Raw genomic sequence first — 27,080 nt, forward strand, 5'->3', positions numbered from 1 at the left:
TTATAATCAAACGGTCGGAATTATATATGTACCAATTAACTCCCGTCGAGCTATAGCAAGTTATGATCGATCCAACGGCTATCCATCATCTTTCGATAATTAATGGACAGGATTTGAGACAACCCGCTATAAATTTGTCCCCGTCTGTTTCCTCCTTAAACCCTTCCCCCCCTCGAAACCACTAGGGTTTTGGCTGCGCGACCTCCACGAATCCTCGACGCAAGGTTATCTTCCGATTCTTTTAGTTGTCCATCCCCCGGTTTTAACATTCCTTTCGATAACGCTGTTCGAATCTTGTTTTTTACCTGTCTTTCATTTTATTGGTGTAATTTGGTTATTGTGATTTGGATCCTCGGTTTGTTACTTTATCGAGATGTAAAGGTGGATTTTTTGAGTCTGTTGGTTTTCCGCTGTTAGTTTGGTTTGGTGATAGATGTACCATTCGGTCGGGGAATGTAAAGTACAAGTAGTCTGAGGATTTTGTGCGCTCAGCAAAACATATTACCTGTATATAATTTGTTGTAGCAGTTCATTCTGGGAGGGTGGCATTCAATCCGCATCATAGTCTGTATAATTCCTCTATTATAGGATGTGGGATTAATCCTGTGCTACCATCTTATCTGATGATTTAGAGTTGCCATATATTCCTAAAGATTCATCTAAAATAGATCAAGAAATGATAGTAGAGTGGCTAAGTTGGGCAGTTTGGATTTTCCATACAAGAAGGAATAGAAGAGAGTACATGTGCCTGAGTTTTGGGGTTTTGATAAATACAAGGGTATGTATGCAGCGATCTGGTGCTTAGGCACCTGCAAGACAAGGGCAGGAGGCACTAGTCATAATAGGCCTGATGTCAAGGGCAAGTGATGAACGTACAAGGGAAAACAGAATGCTAGAGCTTGACGTTGTCACCTGGTTTAGGTGCATATTTACACCATATGTAGTTACCATAAAGATAAGGGGCAAGCTTGTCATGTGGTGCTAGAGGAATAGTATATTATCACCTAAAAAAATGCATTTTCTTTAATTTGATGTTTGTTTTTTTACTAACAATGGGAGCTTGATCTGAGGGTTTATCAGCATAAGTTCCACATTGAGTTTATTGAATGCAACAGTTTCATGCTTGGGCAGGAGATCCACAGTTCAAAATGCCAGAGGACATTGGTGATGCCTGGTTCTTCCTCAGTGTCTTCCACTACCTGTCCAAGTGTCTAACAAACAATCAGTGTTTGATGCTGGTTGTCATGGCCCTAAGTGTCTCCGATGCTTGGGGAGGACCGTTTTGTGGCCTTGTTTTACTGTTCCGTGGCTACTTCTTCAGGAGTTTCTTCCTATGATGTCAAATTGTAACAGAAAGTGTTTGTTAGGTAGCTTCAACACATGGGCTAGCGGATGTCAATCTAACTATGATATCCAAGTTATAAATCAAAGGATGAAAGGAATGAAAATAGGGAAAGAAAGATCAATTTCTAAGTTTCTTAGTTACCATGCATTGGAGCTTAAATACGCTTTTTATAACCTCTAAATTTTCTCCAATTTCCCTCATTTGCCCTTTATTGTGGCCACAGCTCCCTTCCAATTACGGGTGATCTCAACCTTGTTTTTATGTACCAAATACTGGTACTTGTCGGTTGAGGAGTTTGCTCATTATTAGGATGGAAATGTCTAACATCTTATGAAAAATGCTGTCTAGATGGGAAGTTTTCACTATGAGATGGTTTGCCAAGGTATCTCCTTTCGAACAATCAATCGTTTGATGGATTGTCACCTTCTGTTTGTCTAGGAAGCAAGCTCATCTCATTGTTGAGGTGACTGAATCAAATCAGATTAGGTTGGGGAGAGGACTAAACTGGATGAGTATCATATCTGATGATGAAACTGACCCTCAGTGTATGATAGTATTTTTCTTTTGTTAATCAAGATCAAGGTGCAAAACTTGGCATACAAGTTGGTTAGTCATAAACTGATCGGTCCATTTCTAACCTTAACATGGTTATTCTTGGCTTGAACCTTCTTGTTTGCAAGTTGGATTATGTCATGTCTTTTCCCTGCTGTCCCTAGATATGTTCCAGCCATCATTTTTGTTTATAGTCAGGATCTTATTTTTCAGTGCTTTTTTAAAAAAACTCATGCATGGATATTTTTGTTTAAATGATTAACTCATAATGAACTTTTATCTTCATGTCAGTATTAGGTGTGAAGGATGGCTTTTGCAAGTAGAATTGGTAATCTCTTGAAGAAATCTGTAACTTCCAGTCCATCATTATTTCAAGCGGCAAGGTGGATGTCATCCTCAAAAGTTTTTATTGGAGGTTTGACACAATATATCTCTGAATTTTTCAAAGTTTGTGAACTGTGAATAACCATTGTTTAGCATCTAACCCATCCTCCTACTTGCTTATAGGACTTTCATATGGCACAGATGATCAAAGTCTGAGAGAAGCATTTACTAGTTTTGGTGAAGTGGTTGAAGGCAAGTGGCTATTTTATCACAATATTAATAATTCAATTTTGCATGCTTGTGATATAACTCGTAGAGATTTTTATTTGCAGCTCGAGTTATCGTGGACAGGGAAACCGGACGGTCCAGGGGGTTTGGATTTGTGACATTTACTTCTAGCGAAGAAGCCTGCTTCTGCCATTAGTGGCATGGATGGAAAGGTACATATACTTAATAGTTTGTCTCAGTTATTTGCTAGTTGTTTACCATATGTAACATGAGAATCTTGTGACAAGGTTAGCTTCTTTATTGAGAACGCATTTCTTTGCATTATTCCTTTGCTTATAATCTAATCAGTTATTATCTTTCCACTTTGATTTAATTATAAAATAACTGGATATTTTCATTTTCACTTCCTACTGGTCATCTATGAACATCAGTTGGATTTCTGTTCTTTTATGGACACTGATGACTAACTTGCACTTGAATCTATTAGCTATTTCTCTAGTATGCCAAAATACCCTAGTCTATTTGAATATCATGTGTTTTAACTTTCGATCTACTAAGTAGGTATTTTACTTATTAAAATTGTTTCTTGGCTTCAGCCTGTAACTTATGTGATTAACTTTGTTTATCAGAAAATAAGATCTAAATGTTGGATTCTTTAATAAACTTCCTATCAAACTGAAAAACTAGAGAGGTGTTCTTTTGTACAATTGGAATTATTGCCTCCCTACTCCTGTATCTGCATTTTCAATTCACCAAAATTTACTCTTGCGCAATGAACACCACGTCTCAACTTTTAAATTTCTAGAGATACTAGAGGTGATTGTGAAGCTTGCATGAAGCATGCTATAAGTTGACTGTTTCAATGGGACAAGACAATAACTGACAAAAGGATTTGATTGGTGAAGGCTATAGGAAACATGTGTCACCCATGTGGAACCGTCATGCTAATATCTTATAAGCACGCCTTTGGACCTTTGCCTAGTAAACTTCCTATAATTAGAGGAGGTTGTACTTCGTACCTTACTTGAAATTCATGGTTGTTGGATTCACCATTGCTACCATCTGCAAATATCTTTGCTTGTGGATGACAAACATAGCTAACGTTAAGTGTTTTGTATAGTAGAATGTTATCTAAAAAATAGTATTAGTGCTTTCATATAGTGTGTTTACTTCAGTGAATTATGATCTTTCCCTCAAGGGAAAGAAATAAGAGAGGGAAGGAGGGAAAAGAGAGGTGAAAACATTTGGATTGTTTATTTTTAAGGTGAATAAACAGAGGCAGCAGAAGTGAAAGTTAAGATTCCTGCTTTTCCGTTGCTTTTCTTCTAGTGAATATGGTGAAAGAGGAGAAAAAATTGATGAAAATAAAGATTGTCTCCAGCCAGTTTTAATATCAGCTTCCTTTTGATCTTTCCATCTAAACAATTTTTTTTCTCTGTCCTCTTTATTCTATTTTCTCTTCAGTTTTTTTCCCTCTCTTTCTTCGTCACTTGAGTAAATTCATGGTTGTTGGATTCACTATTGCTAGTTGCTACCTTCTGCAAATATCTTTGCTTGTGGATGATAAACATAGCTAATGTTAAGTGTTTAGTATAGTGGAACATTATCTGAAAAATAGTATTAGTGCTTTCATATAGTGTGTTTGCTTCAGTGAATTATGATCTTTCCCTCAAGGGAAAGAAATAGGAGAGGAGGGAAAAGCGAGAGGAAAACATTTTGATTGTTTATTTTCAAGGTGAATAAACAGAGGCAGCAAAAATGAAAGTTAAGATTCCTGCTTTTCCGTTGATTTTCTTCTAGTGAAAATATGGTGAAAGAGGAGAGAAAATTGATGAAAAGATTGACTCCAATCAATTTTAATCTCAGCTTCTTTTTGATCTTTCCATCTAAGTAAACAGATTGCTTTCTCTTTCCTCTTAATTCTATTTTCTCTTCCTTCTGTTTTCTTTCCTCTCTTTCTCCATTACCTGAGTAAGTACAGCATAAAGTCTAACCCATTAACAGATATGCCATTTGACTATTCCATTTTAGGTATAAGGTATTTTAGATAAATGGGTTATTTGATCTGTTGTTTACTTCAGAATGGTAAGTCCTGAGTGGAGGAGGCCCAATTGGGTGCCTTGGTAGAGTTCTTCATTGCTGAAGCTTTTTACATTCCACAGCATTGCTGATCAGCTCTCATTACTAATGGTCTCCTGCTTGCCTCTCAAACATGTGGTGTTCATCGGCTTCTTATGCATGAATACATCTGGACTTTTGCCTGCCCTTCTTTCGTCCGAGTTAGCATCTCCAATGCCTACTGTCAAACTATGTCTAAGAACATTATATACACATCAATGGTCAATAATATCTTCATTGACACTGAAGATACCCCTAAATTAGACTTCAGCTTGCAGCACTGTGCCCATTCATGCCCCCCTTCAAAACAAATCTAGGAATTTTATTACTCCTCTCGATTGTTTCTATCACTGTATCATCCTTTTGCTACTCCAATATTACTCTTTACTGGTAGAATTGTTGTTTCTTACTACATGTTTGGCTTTATTTTTATTCTTTTCTTACTTAAAAATAAATTCCAAGGAGGTTCTTCCTGTTTACTCAGAAGGAAAGAATAGAATTTCTATAGGGAAGAGGGGAGGGTGGAGACAACTAGAATGGTAATTGTCTCAGTATTCAGGAAGAATTCTCTATAAATAAAAATATTGGTAAATTATCAAAAAGAATAATGGTTCAATATTATAGAATTATCAAAAATTCTAGCGTAAATCATCACCAATATAAATTTATTAATCTAAATTCTGAAGTGCACAAGATCTTTGTACACTAATTTGTTCTAATCAGATGGACCACCATTTTTATGAAGACACTACGTCTCTCAAGTTGGGAGCGGATTGGAAAAACTGAGTCCAATATTTTTTTTTTCTTCAATAGCTAAATTATTTTTCTTCTGCGCTTGTCTAATTTTTATGTTTGTATTCTGTTCTCATTTATGAATTTGCATTTTCATCAGGATGTTCATGGCCGGATGGTTAGAGTTAATTATGCTACTGATCGAGCGGGTGGATTTGGCGGTGGCTATGGTGGTGGTGGTGGTGGTGGCGGTGGTGGTTATGGAGGCAACTATGGTAGCGGTGGTGGCTATGGTGGTGGTGCTGGAGGTGGCTATGGAGGCGGTGGTCGTTACGGTGGTGGTGCTGGAGGTGGCTATTCTGGTGGAGGCAACTACAATGGTGGCGGTGCCAATGGCTACGGCCGTGGTGGTGGTTACGGTGGCAGCAGCTATGGAAATAGTAATTACGGAGGTGACGGTGCCGAAGCTGGGAGCAATTTTGATGGTGGCAGAGGTGAAAACAGGTATGGTAGTGACAACGACGGAGGATTTGGTGGTGCCGCCGATGATGACTATGCCAGCAGGGCTAATTAGATAAACTTGGTTTCGGATTCTCTAGATATATCAGAGATTAATTAGGAACTTTATTTTTATGATTATCGTTGTCGTTTATCAAGCGTGGACTATGAACAACATAAACCTTATGATTCTGGCAAACAGGTTTAATGCGACTGTAATTGCATGTTTAAAAACGAAAAAAAAATCCCTATTATACTATGACGAGCTTTCGTTTAGTGTTCTTATGCTGATTTTATTTTATTTTATTACGCTTGAATAATTATTTTATTTTTTTATTCATATAATTAAAAATTAAGTTTTTGGTTTATAAGAATACTCCGCATAGCATGCAAATGCTTTTTACGAGATAATTATTTCTACATTTAATTGAATGATTCAGAGGTTTTCGACAATATTTATAAAATATAAAGATAAAATAATAAAATTATCGTAAGCATTTTAAAATATAATAAACCACAAGATATTGTTCATGTTCTCCTTCTTTTTCATGCAACTTTTCTCACCTTTGAAAGCTGAGACAATGCATCCACAATAGAAACCGAAAGCAATGACAAATCGAAAGCTCATCTGACTCCAATGCTAAAATCATTACCTCTTATTTATTGCCGTGAAGCTCCTGCAAATGCAACAGAATGATCTTCTACACAGATCGACAACAATCGTAATTCTCGTCTCAATGGGAAAGAGAAGTGGAGTATAACAGTCAATAATTCTACAAATTTATTATTGGATCTACAAACTGTCAACAATCCGTGCATCAAGTATTAGACCATTTAATTTTTTAATGACAATTGTTATATGTGCTGTTAACCATGTATTAATCCATCAAATAAAGACTTAATCCTAAAAAAAATACTTTTAATCACCCATTCTCAGAAAACTAATAAATAGACAGTATTTAAGTAGCTAGTTTATCTAGAAGGATAGATTTTACCAAAAGAAAACACACAATAACTACAGATTAGTCAAGTTGAATGTAATACCGATAGACCAGAATGAGTTGTATGGATTCTAGAAATCTGGCACTTGAGACAATATTCTTGCTCAATGAAACAATTCATTAAATGAGACAGGAACTTTAAACCTTATAATCTTCTCGAGGCAGCATCGTCGATGTATGCAGTGGCTGCCTCCTCGGTGAGTTGCTTCCCTTCCACGAGACCGTTCACCAACGTGTTCATATAGTCTCTTGAAGGCGCAGATGTCAGAAACTCACCAGACTTAAAGCGTTGTATATCTGATGCTGAGCAACTGCATAGAAGAATACAGTGACAAGGTTTCGAAATGGATCTTAAATTACGATTACGAGGAAGAACTGCAAATCATATGGATCATTAACGAGTATCCATTTAGAGCAAATTGACAAGGAAAAGAATACAAATATGTAACATATAAAAACAATAAGGACCATAGTTAAGTAACATACGTCATTGTTAAAATTGGAACATTATCCTCCTCCCCCAAATAAAGAACAGTGGAGTACCATCCATCCTGCAGGAGCTCCACAATGGTTAGATTCTCTACTGAAAAATAGCATTCACGTCACAAGCAAAAATTTGAGAAATCTTAGGTGTAGTACCTTAATGGCTTCCAAGCGAGTAGACTTGTTCTTGGCGACATAATTAAGGATGTCTATATCCAACAATGGAGATACCATCCGCTGAATTGCGCCGTCTTCTTGGTGCATACTATTTTCTTGAGCCAATAGATCATTAAACTGCTCAAGTCTATTACATGAGAATTGCAGAAAAGAAGAAAAATATAAGTCGATTGTTAACAAGCAAAATAAGCAATTTTAGAACAAGGCAAATGACATACGTTATTCTATACATGCACAAGTGAGCTTTTTCACTCGTGTCCCTTTCGGGATTAAGAAAAGCAACACCTCCCTTTCCCCATGTACGGGTATAAGATCTTCCAAACAATAATCTATGAGGCAAAACTTTCCAGATAATGCCTCTTGGTAAACTTTTATCAAGTGATCCACAGCATGGAACAGTCATACCTTGCACCTACAAGAGTTAAAATGTTTATGAAGAAGCTCGGTACTTGGCTCAATTTATATATTTGAATAATTCTTTTCTTTAAAAAAAAAAAAAGAAAACAAGATTCAGCACTAGAGAGCCCGTCTCATTAAGGTTCATCAACAAAACTTACAATTAATTCATTCATAACTTGTATAAAGTTTGATAATATTATTCACATTTTTTAGTTTTAATACTCATATATAAAAAAATATGGTGTATATCTTATAAATTTATACTTTTATATTTTTTTATAATATACTCATATTTTCATTTATTAGATTAATGTTTGAACGAAATTGTGAATAGAATGTTTTGAGCTCCATAAAAAGCTTGTGTTTGACTTAAGCTCAATAACATTTTTAATAAGCAAGTTTAAACAATCTTGGTAAGATAAATGAACAAATTTGAACAAGTGAAGCTTGGCTCAACTTGATTCATTTACATCCTCATGCAAGAGTTGAAGCAAAAACAAAAAAATAACAGAACCAAGAAATATTCCGCTGTAACTCAAATACACCCCAATGTCATTTTTTGCAACAAAATACTTCCACTGATCTTTACTCTTAGCTTGCATGAATTAAAATAAACAATATGAAGGATTAGCATATGCTGACTTACATCGCATGAAATTTGAAAGATTGTGCATGCATGTCTTGCCTAATTGCTAGAGACATAATTGATGTTTAGAATAGAATAGGGGCTCAGTAAAAACTCAACTTTCCTGGTGTCTTCCTTTTTTTTGGAAGATTTTTTTTTTCAATTTGTACACTAAGTGAAGAGGAAGAGGAATTTTAGAAATAATATTGACGTGTCATAGCCTACAACTAGAAGATTCTTCAACACTGTCAAATAATTGTTTTACTTATCTAACTATAGAAACTATCAGTCATCTTTATGCATATGTCCACATCGCCAACAAGTGATGCACGACACTAGTTTGCAGCAGTCATTTTTTCTTACATAACTAGCATTTTCCCACCCAATCTCTCTTTCTCCCAGAGAAGTGATGTCATCAGTGACGAGATCCATGATATATATTAGGGCTGTTTATTTGGAAGGATAATAGGTAGGGCAAAGTGAAAGCAACACAAAATATACACGGGTGATTTATCATTCATGAAACACGAATTCCATGATCCTTTCCTTCTCCCCCTCCTTTCCTTCCTATCTTTCTGCTCAAGGAAACCTAGCCTAAAAGACTGCATAGAAATGTTGCATTGTCACAGATAATAGCTATCATGTACGTGATTACCTAACTTTAGTGATTAGCTTTCTTCTTCTTTTGTAGGTAGATGCAAAGAAAGGGGACAATGACTCTGATCCAAAAGAAGTGAACTGCAAAGAGAGAGAAGAGTGAAGAGAATAGGGAAGAAAGTGGAAGGAAGAAAAAGGGAGTGAGGAGAGAGGGAAAGAAAGGGATCCATAGAATAATGAATATTCATCAAAACCCATTACAGTGCACAGAAACCTTGCATAGGAGAACTAAAAAACCGCCTACCAAACTATCTGCTAAATCCACTGAACAAGGATATTATCTTCTTAGACCAATTATTGGGAGTGAAACTTGTACACTAAAGCATTCAAGTGGTGAAGGAACCAAGAGAAAAAGGCTTAAGACCAACATTGGAAGTGTTAATAGGTAGATCATACTTACTGATGAGACAGCAAACTGGATTTAGTAAAAGAAGTATGGTATCAATTTGCAGGTAAAAGGATGCACCCACTTCCTACTTGAGTAAATTGAGAAGAATGCAAAGAAATTCTAACAAAAGTTAACTTTCTATACAATAATGTAAAGCATAATTGTGAAAACATAAAATAGAAATGCCTTCTTAACAGCTCAGAAAATAAACAGAGAAGTCTCATATCTACACTACCGGTAATTATTTGATGTGCAAAAATTTACAGATACCTTTCCACCTTCTATGTAGCACAAGAACCTTGGCTTCCACATATTTGACCCATAGCTTGCATACCAAACTTCACTTTTTGACAATGAAGATCTCCATGTGAAACTACTGGCCATAATATTGCTTGGTATCAGTGTTTGTGGATCATGACATGATTCATATTGAGATGAGTGTCCCTCCATTTGAAGTTTACTTGAAGCAATTATTTTCCCATCGCAATATTCATCTAGCTCCAGTTTTGAAAGTGGTAGAATCACATCATCAGCAAATTTTCCATCCTCCACAATCTCTGCAGTGTTGACTCCCTTATCCATCTCCACCTCAGATTCAGAACTAGAGTAGGTTACCTGAAATTTAAACTCAGATCCTTTTATGGCTACAAACCGATAGATAAATTAGAAGCAACACAAGTTGAGCAGGACACTAAACATGCACAATTTGTGTTGCATTCAAGGAAGAAAAGCAAGTGTGGGCAAGTGTCACAGATGTTAGACATAATGTGTGGAAGCGATTGCACCACACAAAATGATAACCAATACCTCTTAACTTGATTATGAACCAAGGCTCATGAAGATGATCATATCACAGTTATGAGGATTGGCAATCCTCAACAATGGAGATCCTATTCAAATGAGGGGCTCCAAGCAAATCTCACATGAGAGGTGTGTATCGAAGCACGAGCAAGGAGTTGGCTTTTATAGAGAGAGAATCATCTTTTAATTTGAATGTAACATAAGGAACAAGCTACACAACAACCAGACTAATTCCATATTATTACTAAGTTTTTTTAATGTGTCGGATCAGTTATGTATCTGGTTATTGAGTATGAAGTTGTTCATTTATGTACTACTAATATATACTATATATGTAGCATTCATAAGAGCAAGAAAATCATGAGACAACAAAAAAACCCCATGATATATAGGTATTAGCTCCCTCTAACAAACGCATCTCCTTTCTCCTCTCTTCCCATGTTAGTTCCCAACATAAGTGACTGCTAAATTAAAACTCACACGTGAAAGAAAAAATCAATCAATCAAACATTGGTATTCAAGCAATTGAGATTTTGGAACTTATTATTTAATGAAAGGATTTTAGTCCCATGCTGCAAGAGAGTAGAACACTTCAATGTGTTTTAAAGCTCAAAGAGACTCCCACCTTACAATCTGTCTTTTGATAAAGGGCTAAACAGCAAGGGTGTGTCTGACTTCCAAACCAAATAATAACTTGATGGACTCACAACCAAGTCAATGTGCACAATATATGGCATCACCTGTGGAAATGAAACAAGCTTTCAACTCTCCCCAAAGGATTGAACTTTGTCTCACCTTTAAAATGAGTGGGAAAATTCAATTCCCGCTAAGGCTCCAAGAGATACCTACCTATTGAGATGCTTATTGGAGACTGGGTAAAACTCTCACTCCAAAGTGGCTAAACCTTGACAAGCCAGGAGTCATGGTCAATCTGCATAAAATATCCTCAGCAATGTGCATTCGGGATTGACCTAGTATTATTCAGACATCACATCTAGAATTTCACCCTGATAATGAGTGGGGAACTTCGATGCCCACTAAGGTACTTTGATGCCCATGAAGGCACTTCGATGCCACTAAGACTCAAAGGGATCACTACCTACATAGACGCTCATTTGAGACTGGGCAAGATTTCTCACTTCAAAGCTGATTAAACCTCGATAAGCTAGCTAGGAACCTTGATCAATGTACATAAAATATCCTGAACAATGTGCACCCAAGATTGAGCTAGTATTGTGCAGATATCACGTCTAGAAAACATATGGCAAAGCATTAGTTTCCTTTAACTCTTAAACCAGGAAGCTGATCGGAGTATATTTAAGCAAACTCTTTCTCTCAACTATCAAGTACTATAGGAATATAGTCCAATCCTGGTTCAGAGACCTCAGATAAATGCCTGGAAAATAAATTAACCAAAAAAATGGGGAGCGACTTCTTTGATTCGAGTCGTACAGGTTTCATAGGTCTATAGGAAGTGGATATTATATGTTGTATGTAAAACAAAGAATGCAATTTAAAGATACACTACTCACCTCAAATGGCCGAGGTCTTCCACGGCTAGCGCTAGCTAGCAAGCTCTGAGGTAGCTCAATATTAAGAGCAGGCCAGTATCCTTTTAGTCCATGTCGAACCTGAAGAAACCAGATATCGAGAGTGAACAGAAAAAACTACCGCACAAGTGGAAGTAACCATCATGAGATGACAAATCTATTACCGCTTTTATGATATCCCATGTAGACTCAAAAGGAGGATAGCATGTAGATCCAACAACTTTTTCATGCAACAGTATTTTTGCACAACTCAGGACAGAGTTAGCTATAGAATTGAGATTATATCCACCTTCCAGGGCCATTACTATCTTTCCTTGGGCAAATTGCATCAACTTTAACAGTGAGAAGACAAGCAATTACACGAAATTGTAAGTCTAAATGTCGGAAAAATCTGTGTCCAAAGAAAAGATTGAAGCAATTTGGATAAAAATGAATTACTAAGTTTGACAGTACAATTTCTAATAATCAGGTTGGGCAAACAAATAAGTGGTTTAGAGATTGTTTACCTTTTCTAATAGAAGTGAATAACCATAAGGTGTAACACAACAACCACCAAGAGGGTCATCAATGGCTGTTCAAGATAAATTAATTATAATGAAAACCAGAGAAATCGTTCTATAAAAATTATACAATTCAAACCAACAGTTAAGAGAAGCAGAAATTCACTCAAGAAATGTATCTGTGCCATGTAACAGCAAGGTAGTTACTGCACATTGTGAAGCATGACTTGGCCATTCACAGACCAACAGAGTAAAAATAAACAATTTCTTAGGTTGACCAATAAGCAAGTTAAGTCTCTTAACTGCCAAACCAAAAATGTGTTGGAATGATTACTGAAGTAGATATTTTTCTATTTATTCCTATGAATGATTTTCTGTGGTAGCTTCCATTGTGTAACTTTCATGATTAATCATTGAATAGAACATGGTTGGCAAACTCGGCCGATCCTGATACTTATTAGTGAGTTGGGTAAGAATTGGCGTTTGCTGATCCGACTTTAGGCAATTTCTTGAACACCCCACTAAGGAAAAGTCAAGGAATAATCGATAAACTTTCATGATAATCCAAGAAGACAAAGTCTTTGAGAGGTGGTGCTCACTTTGTGGTTTCATTCTCAGGAACAAAGGAGTTTTTAGGAATGGAGGGGAGGAAAGGTAAGTAAATGTTAGATTATATCAATTAATTATTTTCTATAATTATACTAAATTAATTATTAATTGTTATTAATTATCAATAGTTTATTGATTAATTAATTTTAGTTCGAGTAATTTGATTAATATTTTAACTAAGATTGATTAATTTAATAATTAAAACTAATAATATTTATTTTTTAAAATTGATTCATTAAGATTAATTAACTAATTTATTAATTAGATCAATTCGTTTAAAATAATTTTTTCAATTAAATTGTAAATTACGAAATTAAATTCATGGGTTTTAAAATTAATTAATTAATTTGTAAATAAATTAATTTAGAATTAGATTTAATCTAAAATATATAACTAATTAATCTGTAGTATTCATAGTTACTCAAATATAAGGTGCATGATATCTTTTTTGTTGTCTTATTTAGCAAACATTGTTATTTTAATGTTGCTATGCTTTTTCAATTGATTTTTATTTATTAAATTTTTTATAACAATCCTGATTTGATATCATTGATACTTAACTTTTGAGAATTTCTAGTAGTGATACCAATACCTACTGCAACCCATGGTATAGCAAAAATTTTCAAGTCATTTCCACAAATTTTAAACAAAAGATTTTGAGTTTTATATCAATTGTACCACACGGTAAAGAGAGACTATCGGTGCTAAAATGGACATCACATTTGGGGTACTTGTTTGGTTATTACATGAAGTTGCACATCATATATGTGGACTAAGATTTAGCTATCAATTAGTTCATCCTGAATCAGCCCAGCTTATTGAGCTTGATTAACTATATTTGCATAACTGACAACCCAAATCCAAAATTCGCCTCTTGTAGCAATCAATTACCCCCACAATTTATATCTGCTTCTAAAGCATTTCATCGCTTATTGCAATAAACTTGGAGTGTGAGGAATTTTCATCTCAATAAGACAAATGCTAGCAGTATCAGATTAATAGGGTATTATGAGTAGGATTAGTCTCTAATAGGTAGGAGTTTTCCCAATAACGCTTCTCCCATCATTCGATCCTCTCTACTCACCTCTCTCTCATGCTTTCCTATTTGCAAGCAGTGATCTGCCAATTCTACAAGTTCTTCAGTTCAATCCCCTTCCTCACCATGAGGAAACATATCTACAATAGCCAGAAGCAGCACTCGCCACCCTCTCCACACATCAATGATCGCTGCCTGCTTGTCTGTGCCCTAGTCACATGGGGAAGTTGAATCTACTCCAATCAACTCATCTCCATGCATTTTGGAAGCACTCTGTCAACTGTGAGCTTTCACCAACATTTGTGTTATGCAAAAGGAACATCTGTCAGTGAGAGTCATCTGTTGTAGCATTCACCTCTAACGTTAGGTCACTTGTACCCTGATGTTGACCCCACCCCCGTCCCTCGTGTTGTCGATTGCAATTATCTTCTTCCACACTTGCAAGCTCTACCTTTGTGAGCTTGAGTGTCATCGACCCTTTTCTCGCTGTGCCTCAGTAGCAAGTTCAAAATCGTGGCTTTTATAAGTAGGTAACCCCTTCTTTATTCCTGAGTGGATCGGCACTTTTCCCTAACTTACTACAACAAATTTATAGCCACAAAATCCACCAAGCTACTTTTTTGTTATGCATAAAAAAAAAGTAACTGTAAAACAAAGGTAACCTGCATCAAAGCCGGCAGAAACCAAGATAATATCAGGATTGTATGCTTCGGCTACAGGAATCAATACATGGTCCCATGCAGCCACGTAGTCTGAATCACCACATTGACCATGCTCCCAGGGAATGTTAATGTTATACCCTGCACCTGGTCCTTCTCCAATCATAAAATAATCACCATCATAACCACCTGGATAGAAGCTTCCATTGTCAAACCTAAAACAAAAAAAAATGTCATGTCCAAAAGAGACTAATAAATTGAAATTCTTTGATAATTGCAAATTGTTTTAGGATAATAACACAGAACAAAAAAAAATCAATTTGGTGAATTTGTCATTTGGATGAGATTTGTATACAGAATTATAGGCTGAATATTTAGTTGTGCCCAAACTTCATAATGAACTAGTTAATTAAAGCAATGTGTCCGACTACAGTATTCAATGAATCCAATGAAAGCGAAGTTAAACATTTCATCAATCTTCTAGTAGAAATACATTATACATTAAAGAAACATGTCGACAACAGCTATTAAACACTATAGGTCTTGATTTAAGAAAGAAAATGTTCTCAAACCTTAAGTCAGATATTTCAATTCATTCAATTATCATTTAGAGATGAATCAGCAAATTAACAACAAATATCAGCACTTCACTTAAAGGGCAGCCTGATGGATGAAACTCCTGCCAATACGGGATCCCGAGAAAGGGTTATTATACGCAGTCTTACCTTGCTTTGCAAGAGGATGCTTTTGAGACTTGAACCCATGACCTCTAGGTCACAAGGCAACACTTCACTTCCAATTATTCAATAGACAAACTAAATCAAAGATGAAACATTGATAACTAAAGGAATCATTCCTACAATCATAATCAATAAATGAATCATGTCAGTAAGCAACGATACAATTAAGTAATTAGTATATTGAAAAAGGTAAATTGTCAGGAAACTCAAAATAGACCTCTCTAGGCTTAAAATTGTAGGTACACCCTCCAACATGCCACTATGAAAAGACAAAAATCTGTTAAAACTTAAAAGTGTTTGAACCTAATTCAAGTGATTGTTTTCCTCTGTTAATGTTCCTGCGTGCTTGAGTATCCTTTGGCAAATTTTCAACCTAATTCAGACAGTATGAACAATCTTTCTGTTCATTACATTGCAAAGTTCCAGGTAAAACTCTAGCAATGTTCTCAATGACTCTTAATGCTGCCCCAGGATGATCATAGAAGCAATTCAAACAAGCCAACTGCATTGCGTCCTAATGCCACATTTTTTATTTTATTTGAGTGTCAAGTAAATGAGGTATTGTTGAAATTTGAATCTAGAGGGGTGTAGCTGGAGTTACGACAAGCACAAAGGCATTGCTACCGAGGTTTAGAATCTCAATCCGAGACGGAGTTTTGATGATCTGCTGGAAAGAGGCATTTTCAATATTGTGTCAAAATACCAATAATTTGGTGTTGGTGGCAAATTGGAGATGGAGGAAGGAAGAAAATGGAGAATAAGAAAAGATAGCAACACATAAACAGGAACTATTCAATGGCTTATTCCTTAGTCAATGGAATCTATTCAAGACTTTTGCCCTCTTGTGTGGTCCACACAGAGCTATTCGTGAGCTAAACTAACCCTATGGAGTTGTATCAAAAGTTATGTGGTCTCGAAAGCTATTAACAAGCCATTGTGATCCTTGCAAAGCTATACTTAGCCGTCACAGAGCTTGAAGAAGCCCCTTTGGTTGCAAACAATGTTCAAGAGCTGTGTGGAGTAGTTCTGAGTTGTCACAGAGGAGAAGATGGATCAAATCCTCTAGCTCACCAAAGATATTCATGGAACGCTCGCACGTGGAAGAAAACCCACCTTTGATCTACCTTGACCTATTTTGTAAGTCAATCGATGGGTGAAATAAGATGTTTTTGACCACACATACTGTCATGGAATGATATTTCAATTCATGATTACTACTATTTATGAGACTTGAATATTAAAGTGATTTTATTGCAGAAATCAAATCATGAACAAGGAAAATAAAATTTACATTCCTAGATATCCTAACTAGTCTTAGAATCATGCTAAGTAGATATACAAAGTTGTAGCTACTAAGACATTAATACATTCATACGCAAGACATTGTCCCATAGGAATCATGTGACACCTCAACCAATATATAGAAGTTATCATGAGGTGCAGCCTGAATTATCTATGACAACATCTAAGATAGGAAAAAACAGGAGAAGGTTTGATTTCATGTTTTCTATAAGATATACCCTATAGCCAAAGGAACCAGTAAGATGCAAAAACTAAATAAATAAACACAGAAACAATGGTATAAAACATGTTACAAAATAACAACTAGCTAAAAATTAGTTAAAAAATTCAATGGTACAAAAGGTATTGAGTACAATACAATAAAAGGTGGCATACCTGTGAACCGAGAAAAATAACACACGAGGATCATCATAGAACATTTTTTGGGTGCCATTTCCATGATGAACATCCCAATCCACAATCAATATCTTCTTTATGCCCAACTCTGGCTGCAATAGAAAAGGTAGCAATTACATAAGAGTAACATGTTATATAGTAAAAAATGTGACATGAATAAACCTTCTCATTCAAAAGAAAACTAGCTGCAATTGCCACATTATTGAAGAGGCAGAAACCCATAGCTTCATAAGGTTCTGCATGATGTCCTGGAGGCCTAACAATAGCAATACCAGAATTGATATCACCTTTAGCAACCTTCTCAGAGACCTACTTGAAATTTATAAAAAGTGAAGATCAATCTTATCAGTAGAAACTCCTTTTAGATTGCATGAACAGAATGTTTTAGCACAAATAAAATAGTCAACTGCAATTATACTCATTGACACATTACTTCAATAACTGATCCTGCTGCAAGGTAAGCAGCTTCAGATGAACCCTTGTTGAGATATATAGAGTTGAACTTTGAAGCAATTCTCTGACGCCGAGAGTCAAATTCCTTAGAGCTGATACTCTTGATCAACTTGATGTGTTTCGCACTATGCACATATGCAATGTGATCGTCCTCGGCCATCTTAGCATCCAGAATTATGCATCTGGAAAGCCATTTTAAAAAAAAATACAATAGGAAATGTATCAGTATAAAAATAATTTACTAACACCAATGAAAAAGAAGAGAAACAATTTCTGCAACCGATATACATCTTTTCTAAAGAATGACTACGATCTATTTCGTAAAAGGTACCCATATTTTGTAGGCTACAAAGCCAAGCAAAGCTCAGAAACATGTCCTATAAGTGATAGGTTATTGTGGACAAGGTGCGTGTCTGCATTCATATTCGCCGTCAAACAAAGTACCTCTTAGAATTCTAAAAACAAAGAAAATATCGCATTTATGGTAATTTATTCAACCACATCAATTTAAGCGTAACTTTGTAATTAAAAAGTCTCATCATATCTCTTATCTAGTTCTTGCAGTTTCCTTCAACTAACTCTAACAACAAAAATACCCGCAGAGAGATCTCCTTCGAGGCATTCCGTAAAACAGTTGCGAACTAGGGTTCATAAGCCCACACCGAATATCCCAAGGAAAAGGCAGATGCCATCTCCCCTCGAATATATTTGCCAAACCCGAACCAATACCCATCGAGAATACACATCTACCTCTGAGGGATCCCCTCAGACTCGAGCTTCTTCCATATGGCGCGAATCCGCTCCGGACACTCGGGATGGATCTCGCCATCGGGCGTCGTGTGGGCGCACATCCGTTCGTCGTAGAGGAGGCCGACACGGGGCCGCTGGTTGTCGCTCGGTGGAGCCGCCATCCCCCGACGCAAGATGGACGACCGGGAAGAACAAGTCCGAAAGAGGGAATCTGGCGACCGGAAGGAACGGATTGCTCCTATTTGAGCGCACTTTCAAATTAAAGTCAAAAGAAGGCAATTTTGTGCGAAGAGAAAGCCATTTTTGTGTTACATATTAGGAAATATTGATATATTAATAGAATAAATAAAAAATTTAACATCCAAAAATCCATTATGCAAATCTTCCACCCCGGTCGATCCCACGATCATAAATCAAGAAACTACAATTGACCATTACGAAATGAATATTACCTCGATTTCGTTTAAATTCAATTTTTGCCCACTTTAATAAATCTGTTCCCTCGTAATCAACTCAATTATGTCTCAAGACAACAAATCTTTAAATAACAACGCAATCACCAAGTTAAATATTTTATTATTTTTTTCTTTGTTTTAATCAACATATTTAAATTTTGACCGATTAATCTTATACATTCGATCCAACCTCTAGAATATTAATCTTCTAGTTTGTTTCACTTTTAATTATATAGATAATTGACAATAATAGAAAAATAAATAAATAAAAGAGCATATTTTATCGATATTATTAAAACATATCTCTTATTTTAAAATCATTAAAATGTCTCACTCATAAAAAAAATCTTTTTACACTTGAGTTCGACAAAGTGAATAAAACAGTGTTTTGATAGGCATGATGCAATAATAAAACATTCAAAAAAATAAAAAAAATTCAAAGTTTGATTTTTTTAATGGGATGTATATTTAAAATTTTAATTTATAAACCTATATAAATTGTACTTCAAATCAAATTTAAGCATTAGGCAAACTAAGAAAAAAAGATTTGAATCCAATGGAATAAACATTGTAGGATTTATTTAATATGCAAACTGAGAGAGGGAAGACCGTCTGATGAACACACTCTTAAATTATAAAGACAAGGGTCCATGAGCAAAAGAGACAGCCTTCCTAACAATTCATACCAACCAAACACAGGGAATCTTCACATCCACTTCAACCTTATCATTATACGATGAATGCTAGTGGGCATGTTCTTCCATTTAGAATCACCTACCAAAGGTGTCATTACATGCTCTGGAACAACCTCAACCACTCTAAGTTGGTGTTATTTTCGCCTCAAAATCGCTTTCCCAAACTAGTTTAGCTTCAGCATCAAAGCCAAGGTTGGAAGAAGAAGTGTTGAGAGAGACCATCTTCCTGCCTTTCGAAGCGAACTCCCGTGGCTGGTGTCGATTCCGTTGCTTGTTCCTGTAGGGCCTATTCCCCCAAGAACTCCATTTGTAGTGTTGGTTGTCGTCGGGGTAAAGGTGCTTGGTGTAAGTGAACTTGGCGGAGAGATTGTAGTTGTCGGTGTGCTTGAGGTTCCTGCCGCACTGGTGCAAGGGAGAAAGAGATAAGAACATGGTTAAGCTATAAGTTGTGGCAATGGAAAATGAAAACCCCACTCGAATTCCCTATCATAAAAACAGTCTTCAGCTAGATTATGCTTGGAAGTACAATGACATTGGATCAAGAACACGATCTACAGACTAGTAATTAGTGCAGATAACTCATCAATAAGCAATTTTCATAATTTTCTCCAAAGTCTAGTTTATGAAACTGCTATGATAGTTTTATATTGGTCGATAATTTAAATTGTCTTATGTGAAAATGTATTATATACTTAATCTCATTTAAGCAAAACAAGAATAAAAGTGGATATGCAGCTCAGAAGTCACCTAACAATATACATTGAATCATCTGCAATTGTATGCAAAAGATTGGCAAAATCTTAGTGTTCTATGAGCTGAAAGAGTTTAATCAACAGAGGTCATAGAAATTGTTGATTATTTCCCTTCCCCTGAGCTCACATTTGCTTTTCATGTCTCTTATCTCCAGAGATTTCATTGCAAATAAAGCTCCAGTAACTATAAAGCCAGCCTCAAAAATTGAGGCCTATTTGTTGTCACAATATGTTTTGCACATAGAACAGCCATTCCCTAGCTTCACCATGATTTGTGTAAACATAAATTCTTTTTTGTAGATTTTAGAAGTTGTGATATTTAGTTTCCAAGTTCTTTGTGCCTACTTGTAATGGCCCAAAGGTGGAGAACATGTGGATGATCAATCAATGTAAGAAAAACTTGTCCTTATAGTTTGTCTCTTTCTGTATACCACATAAAGGGGGGTTCTTAAAGAAACTTTTTCACATTATGCTGATTTAGACACTTGTTTAATCCCTACTTAATTTTATATGTACAAATACCCAAAGATAGATAAGATAAGGTTTAGAACCTTAGCTTTTAACTTGGACCAGTCAAATTGTGATTGCACTCTTCAAGTGCACTCCATCAATCTTTCTTTACTCTCATTTCTAGTTCTAGTGGAACTTTCATCCTTTTCTTTCTTGGTGTGACTGCTTTTTCAACTAATCATTCTTAGAACGGCAGCGTGTTTATTCCGAGTTGTTCTCTCCATATTTCAGTATTTTGGTTTGCATTTGCCGATCTTAAAGGACCCATATACCTTCCTTGTAAAGTTGCAGGTGAACAACTCTGAGTAAACTCGTGTTTAAGCATGTATAAAGACCAAGACTTAATCCACTCAGATAAAGAGTAAATTAGGGGAAAAAAATAGGATTGACAAATAAGATCATAAGAACATCATATAAGATCTTGATCATAAAATAAGCTTACAACAGGCACTTGGCAGAATAGAGAGGAATGGTAGATAATATTCTCCTAATCTTTCAAAATGCAAAAGGGGAACCAGAATATAAGAGAAAGGTGCTTTAAAAAGTTAGGTTGGATGCTTCTGTAAACTGGAAATTCTGTAAGGCTTCAAAGTTTTGACCTTGTTAAACATTTGCCACAGTAGTTATGCACATCGTAAATTAACATGAGCATCTAAAGGTATAAAATTTTAACCTCTATAAGATTTTCTTACAAGAAATGGTTACCTAGCAGTTGCAGGATAGACACAGCCATTTGCACCTGCAATACCAAAACCACAGATTAGCATCCTGTTCTGCCATGGCTTCAGTGATTTGATAAGCAAAGAGAAGGGCTGCTTACTTGGATCTGAGGAGGTGAGCACGGCTGTTCCTGAGAAGTCACAGGCTGTTTGTGCCTGTCCGTTCCTCTGGTAGTAGCTGTTGGCAGCATAAGAGCAATGGGCGAGCACTGTGTTAGGGTTGTAGCATGTCCCAACTTGCAAAATAGGGCTGCAGTCAGCCCCAGCTCCACACGCATAGTCCAGTGTCTTTTGCAGTGCGGTTGAGCTCGCATCAGAGCTACAAACACACCAAGCAGCATCTGCCCAAAAGAGAGTGATACATCTCTTGAGACACCATAAGCAAACAGGAAGAAACATAAGAATCACACCTGAAACGCCAAGCATGGCCACAGTGAGCAAGAGCAGCAGCAGGGCAGTGGCCATGGATGGATGGGGGCTTAGCCTTAGAGAGAGGCAGAGAAAACCTGCAAGCTAAGAGAGAAGGAAACGCAGGACAAGGGAGAGGAACTTTTTTGAGCTGCAATGTCCTGAAAAAGAGAACAAACTGAGGCTAAATTTCATTATTCTTGGCTGGTGAGATGGAATTTTCTCCTTCTTCTTTTTTTTTATATGCGTACTATTTGGGATTCTCTAGATAGTGCTTTACGCCATCAAGAAAAAGATGCAATTTACAGAGTCTGAGCACTGATTGTGTGCGCAGTTGACTGTGACGTCCCCACGTTAAAAAAAAATGCATGCACAGCCTGACAAACACAGAATTTGGAAAGGAATAAGACTACAAAGTTGCATTGCTTGCTTCATCAACCTTTTTTTATTTTAGAAGTGTTAGGAGAGGTGAGGTGAATTGTTTGATATTTAAGGCTTTAGGAAGTAGAACTTCAGATGCGTTGGCACCATCACTTGAGTGATTTACTTAAACAAACATGTGATTCGACGTTACTGTTTAGGAGAGAAGCAAGAATCGTCGGGTGAACGACACAATAAACAAAGGAACTTGGCCAGTTGTGATTGAAAAGAAGGGACAGGCAGGAAGTAGTCAGCAGGAGTGTTGGTGGATGTGCCAACGCTCGTTCATAAATATAATCAGAGAATTTATCAGAAACACTGCATTGATTTTATTTTATTTTAGCAGAATTTTAGCCTCGAGAATTGAGCATCGCCTAGTTTGAGCTAGATCCGTCAAAACTTCAGGGATGTGACAAAATTCTCTCGCAGTGTTTGCTTGGCTCATCAACAATGGCGTGCTCGAACCAAACTGTGATGCTCAGCTAGGAGATCGAGTGCCTTGCCTTCCTCGGAGGCGTGCGCTGCTTCTCCGGGTTGGCCAAGATCGGACTTCCTGAGGAGCCATGGCTCTCTCCTGACTGTCCTGTGCTTGGCAACAGCTTCTTGAGGATTTTCTTGGGCAGCACCATGCCTTTCGTCTTGCCATTGTTGATACTTCGACCGTCATCGCCGCTTGAATCAACAGGTTCGTCTTGAGTTTCGGTCGCCATGGCTGACCTTGAGCTTCCACAGGAACCACCACTTCCACCCTGGCTGGCCATGGAAATCGACACCCGCATGTGCTCGACGTACATGATCTGCACCACCATCCGTAACGGCAGGCGCTCATTCTGCAGAGCATGCGCGCAAGCGTCTACCGAGAGCTTCTTGCAGTTCAAGAGACCGCACAGCCGTTTCCTCTCTCTCTTGCCAAGCGGCGGATGCCCCTGCACACAACACGACATGAATGAAATCCGTCTGGATCCTAGTCGACACTCAAAACCATGATTTTGGAATCGACCTACCTCGAGATAAGCATCAATGGCATGATAAAGCTGATCGTGCACAGGTCTTAGTTCACTTGGTATAATCTCAGCAAGATCAATGAATTTGGAAAGAGGCAAATTGGGATCTTTTGCTACCTCAAGAAGGCAGCCATCCACTAGCTTGGCTACAACAGTCCTTGAATTCCCTGAAGCCAAAGCAGAGCAGTTGAATTCTTCTACTAAACTGAGAATCATGTCTACGTCATACATCGTGCTCTCCGCGGAAGCAGGGATTAGAAGATCACGAACTGAAGCATCTTCTAATTGGCGCCCTATGCGCTTTGTTAGTTCCTTCTTTGCAGTTTCACCAATATTCAATAAATTTCCAACTTTCAGTAACCTCAGAAGGAAATTGCTTGAGACAGAACCCTTCTCCAAGGGCAGCAGTGAAATCACAGTCTCCACAAATGAAGTGCTCATACCATCACCTCCCTTTCTCATTGATTCTCTGCCTAAACTCGATAATCTATGACAGGTATAAGCTTCCAGTGCAGCTCCAATCACCTGAGAGGACATTCTGCCTCTAGCATTAATGGCCAATATAATCTTCTTAAAGAAGTGGACTTCGAGTTCGGACAGGTCATCCACCCACCAGTCCTTTGGCACTCGATTCTGTTTTTTAACTCCATTCCATTGTTGTGGATTAAGAACTTCAGATAGAAGCTGCTTTCTGTTGTAGGTGTATGACCATTCCACTTTAGAAGTATCAACACAAGCCTTGGAGGCAATAGAATCTATGCAATGAGTGATCAATTCCAAGTCCTCAGCCCAGGGTAGAAGAGACCTTGTCGAATGAAGAACTACGATCGAATCTTTCCAACTACGAAATATGCTAGTCCGGAGGAAGATTTCAATTTTGTATGCAAGATTCCCTTTCTCAACTGTTTCATTCATCTCCAAGTACTCAGCTGCACATCGAGTGGCGGCTACATTGTGAGCATTGAGTGTTACAGTCATTCCATAGCAAAATTTTGCACAAGTTTCAAAAGCTGTAGCTCCACCAGGGATATCAGTAATGCAAATCTCATCGACCTTGTCATCATTGGAAGCCATCAGCAGCTTCTGCAGGAGAGAACTCTTGGACAACAAGGGAAACTGCATGTATCAATCGGGCCACTGTGAGGAAACTGCATGAATTCAGTCTTATCTGAGAATGATAGCTAGTTACCCGGCATCACTAACACATCTCACAGCCAGGTTATAGTCCACAAATTAAAACACAGACGTGATTGTGATATCAACCAATTAATGGCAACAAGAGTAACTAAACAGTTCTGAAATGATATTTTCATAATCTGTTTCTCAATGGAAAAGCTACTACTTTCTGCATTTTCTTTACATCTATTACCATTATGATGGGTAGATACATTACCTTGTGCAAGTGGAATTTTACATGGCCGACATGAACAATGATATCAGCAGCTAACTCAGAAACTACAAACCTGCAAATGTATGCAAGGCATTGTGTTTAGCAATAGACATTGTAACAAAGGAAACCACAATGAATTCTTGACTGCAGGCTACTACTTCAGGGTCAGCTCTTCAACAGAAACATTCTTAAGTAATGCTAGTTGTTAAAAAGAATACATGATCATGAAGGAGTTCTCATCAAATAGTGAGTCCTAATTCTCAAACTGAAGCTTAGAATCACTCAAATAGGCTCAAGATGTCATCTATCAAAGCCTAGATCCATTGTTGATCATGGATTTCTTGATCAAATCAGGAAACCATACTTGTTTACCTATTGAATTGTTAGCTTAGTTAGAATCAAGAACCCTTTGTCGTTCTAAGTTTAAATCGAGAGAGTATCCTTCCTGCTCATGATTCCCTTGATCTCTGAAGCCTTTAGTTTATTTTTCTATCGTTTTGGGCTCTTGTCCTACACACACATTTTGGTCGAGATACTGAAAGTTCAACCAGTAGAGTTACACTAAGACTATACTTGCACCAAAACCACACAACAAGCTAATGAGTGTTAAAGCCACAATCAGGTGGCACTTTTGCATCTGGCAGAATGTGAAAAGAAATGAACTTTGAAAGTTCTATAACATACAACCAGCAGTGTCAACAGGGAAGCACCTTCTCAGAAACATGGGAAAGACAAAGAATTTAAGAACAGTAAAGATAGCTAAATGATACAGTTATTACAGAAAATTTTTATCACTGATAACAGGACCAATACTAGTTACCAGGGGAAGCACATAATTACTGAAATTGTATCAGAAGACAAACACGGTAGCAACAAGCACAGTAAATCGTAAAAACTAGATTTTAATGGCATTTTAATGGAAATACAACGATGAGTTCCATGTACCTTTGATCCTTCTCATCACCCTGAAAAGAATCAGGCTTTGATCCAAGCTTCATGAACTTCATGGCGAAACAAACAAAATGTGTGCACCTTCTCTTCACTTCTGTCTTCCGAGCATGCACTTCTTCACTTGTTTTGAGAGAACATGAACATTTTTATCAGCAATACCAACTCTTTGAAGCTAAACTGTCAGGCACACTTATAGAAGCTGACTTCCTTTAGGAGGTTCAAGAAAACAATCAGTTGCAGGACAGAGGATCAACAAAAATATTCAGTCATTTGCCTTCCCTACCACTCGTATGGGAAAATGACCAAGAGACGTAATCGGAAGGAGAGATCTTGTGTTTCCCAGCTTCGCAGCAAACTGACACCAGGCAACCTCCCTTAGTAGTTAATGGCGTCTGCCATATTTTCTAGTCGCAAGGTCGTTAAGATCTGAGATTAGTGCACATTCCTCAAATCGAAATCCGCCTGTCAAAGGATCGAATCACCTGTGACGCCACAACAGCATCTCTGCGCTAGGAGAAGCAGATAAATAGAGACACAGACAATGAGCATCTTTTCATTTCTTTATGCAATCACTGGGAGAGTTCAAGGATGCCATGAACAGCTCTGGGTAAACGAATCCGGCCATGTTGCAGGAATCCACATGAAAAGCATATGCAACAATTGCATGAGACCCAAGAGTGCATGTGACCAAACATGAACTTACTACGAAAGGTTGAAAATGGCAATGAGGGTTAAAGTTTTATAATATTCTTCTGGTGTAAATGAAAACGGAACAGATGAAAACAGAGAGAAAAATACTTTCATAGCCATTGCTGAAAGGAAAGCCAAAAGCAAAAGGTAGCATGCACCAGTCTACTTCAAAACAGCGAATGAGCCACAAATTGAACTACCAAGCAGAAAGGGAAGAAGAAGCAGGAGGAGGAGGAGCCCAGTACGAGTGAAAGAAAAGAAAACGAGCACAAAAGCAATAGCAGGATCAACACATGGACAGCGAGACGCGTGGGAAGGAATCAAACTGACAGTAACTGTGTCAGCGTTGCAGCAGAGGCGAGAGGGATCATGCCCCCTCCTATGCCTTCACATTCTGCAACAGTGTCAGTCTTCTTTCACTCATCACCCTCCAAAGAACACAAGGTGAGACAATGGCGGATTGAAAGTCTCAGACTGTTCAGCTAAAAGAACGAGCCGAGCAAGTGGCTCTGAAACCCGCAACTGCCAATTCACCATCACAGACAGTGGAATCCAGACAAGCCTGACGTGGAAAGCAGAATTGTCAAAACGGGCCGATTGGATGGACACGACCAAGGACAGACCAGCTCATGTACGTGTCATACAACGATAGGCACAACACAGAGTTATTTAGACTGGGTTAAGCACCCGTAATGTTAGGCTTAGATACGTGCCAAGTATAGTTATATTACTATATATGGTTGTATAACACATGGACAAAAAT

The 27,080-nt window shown here is 37.3% G+C and overlaps 3 protein-coding genes and 1 pseudogene across 3 annotated transcripts; 1 reads left to right on the top strand and 3 right to left on the bottom strand.

Moving 5' to 3' along the window:
- Positions 1-162: 162 nt before the first annotated feature.
- LOC141826866 (uncharacterized) lies at positions 163-6,056 on the top strand (annotated as a pseudogene).
- Positions 6,057-6,828: 772 nt separating this feature from the next.
- On the bottom strand, positions 6,829-18,608 carry LOC141826876 (histone deacetylase 5-like). Its single transcript, XM_074714189.1, has 13 exons — positions 18,324-18,608; positions 17,554-17,755; positions 17,283-17,429; positions 17,100-17,212; positions 14,686-14,897; positions 12,385-12,449; positions 12,043-12,210; positions 11,861-11,959; positions 9,798-10,142; positions 7,677-7,870; positions 7,438-7,585; positions 7,285-7,349; positions 6,829-7,109 (listed from the first exon to the last, which is right to left on the bottom strand). The coding sequence occupies exons 1-13, from the start codon at positions 18,482-18,484 to the stop codon at positions 6,944-6,946; spliced, it is 2,085 nt and encodes a 694-aa protein (XP_074570290.1). The 5' UTR covers positions 18,485-18,608; the 3' UTR covers positions 6,829-6,943.
- A 781-nt stretch (positions 18,609-19,389) lies between these two features.
- On the bottom strand, positions 19,390-22,056 carry LOC141827477 (PLASMODESMATA CALLOSE-BINDING PROTEIN 2-like). The gene is made up of 4 exons (XM_074714731.1): positions 21,865-22,056; positions 21,556-21,795; positions 21,441-21,474; positions 19,390-19,875 (listed from the first exon to the last, which is right to left on the bottom strand). The coding sequence occupies exons 1-4, from the start codon at positions 21,917-21,919 to the stop codon at positions 19,638-19,640; spliced, it is 567 nt and encodes a 188-aa protein (XP_074570832.1). The 5' UTR covers positions 21,920-22,056; the 3' UTR covers positions 19,390-19,637.
- Positions 22,057-22,764: 708 nt separating this feature from the next.
- LOC141828334 (phototropic-responsive NPH3 family protein NPY4-like) lies at positions 22,765-25,683 on the bottom strand. Its single transcript, XM_074715751.1, has 4 exons — positions 25,622-25,683; positions 24,680-24,749; positions 23,287-24,402; positions 22,765-23,208 (listed from the first exon to the last, which is right to left on the bottom strand). Exons 1-4 carry the CDS (start codon positions 25,681-25,683, stop codon positions 22,765-22,767), a joined length of 1,692 nt encoding a protein of 563 aa, XP_074571852.1.
- Between the last annotated feature and the right edge of the window lie 1,397 nt (positions 25,684-27,080).

The sequence above is a fragment of the Curcuma longa genome, chromosome 4, assembly GCF_044706935.1.
Source record: "Curcuma longa cultivar G26 ecotype Majalengka, Jawa Barat chromosome 4, ITB_CL_G26_1.1, whole genome shotgun sequence".
Lineage (NCBI taxonomy): Eukaryota > Viridiplantae > Streptophyta > Magnoliopsida > Zingiberales > Zingiberaceae > Curcuma > Curcuma longa.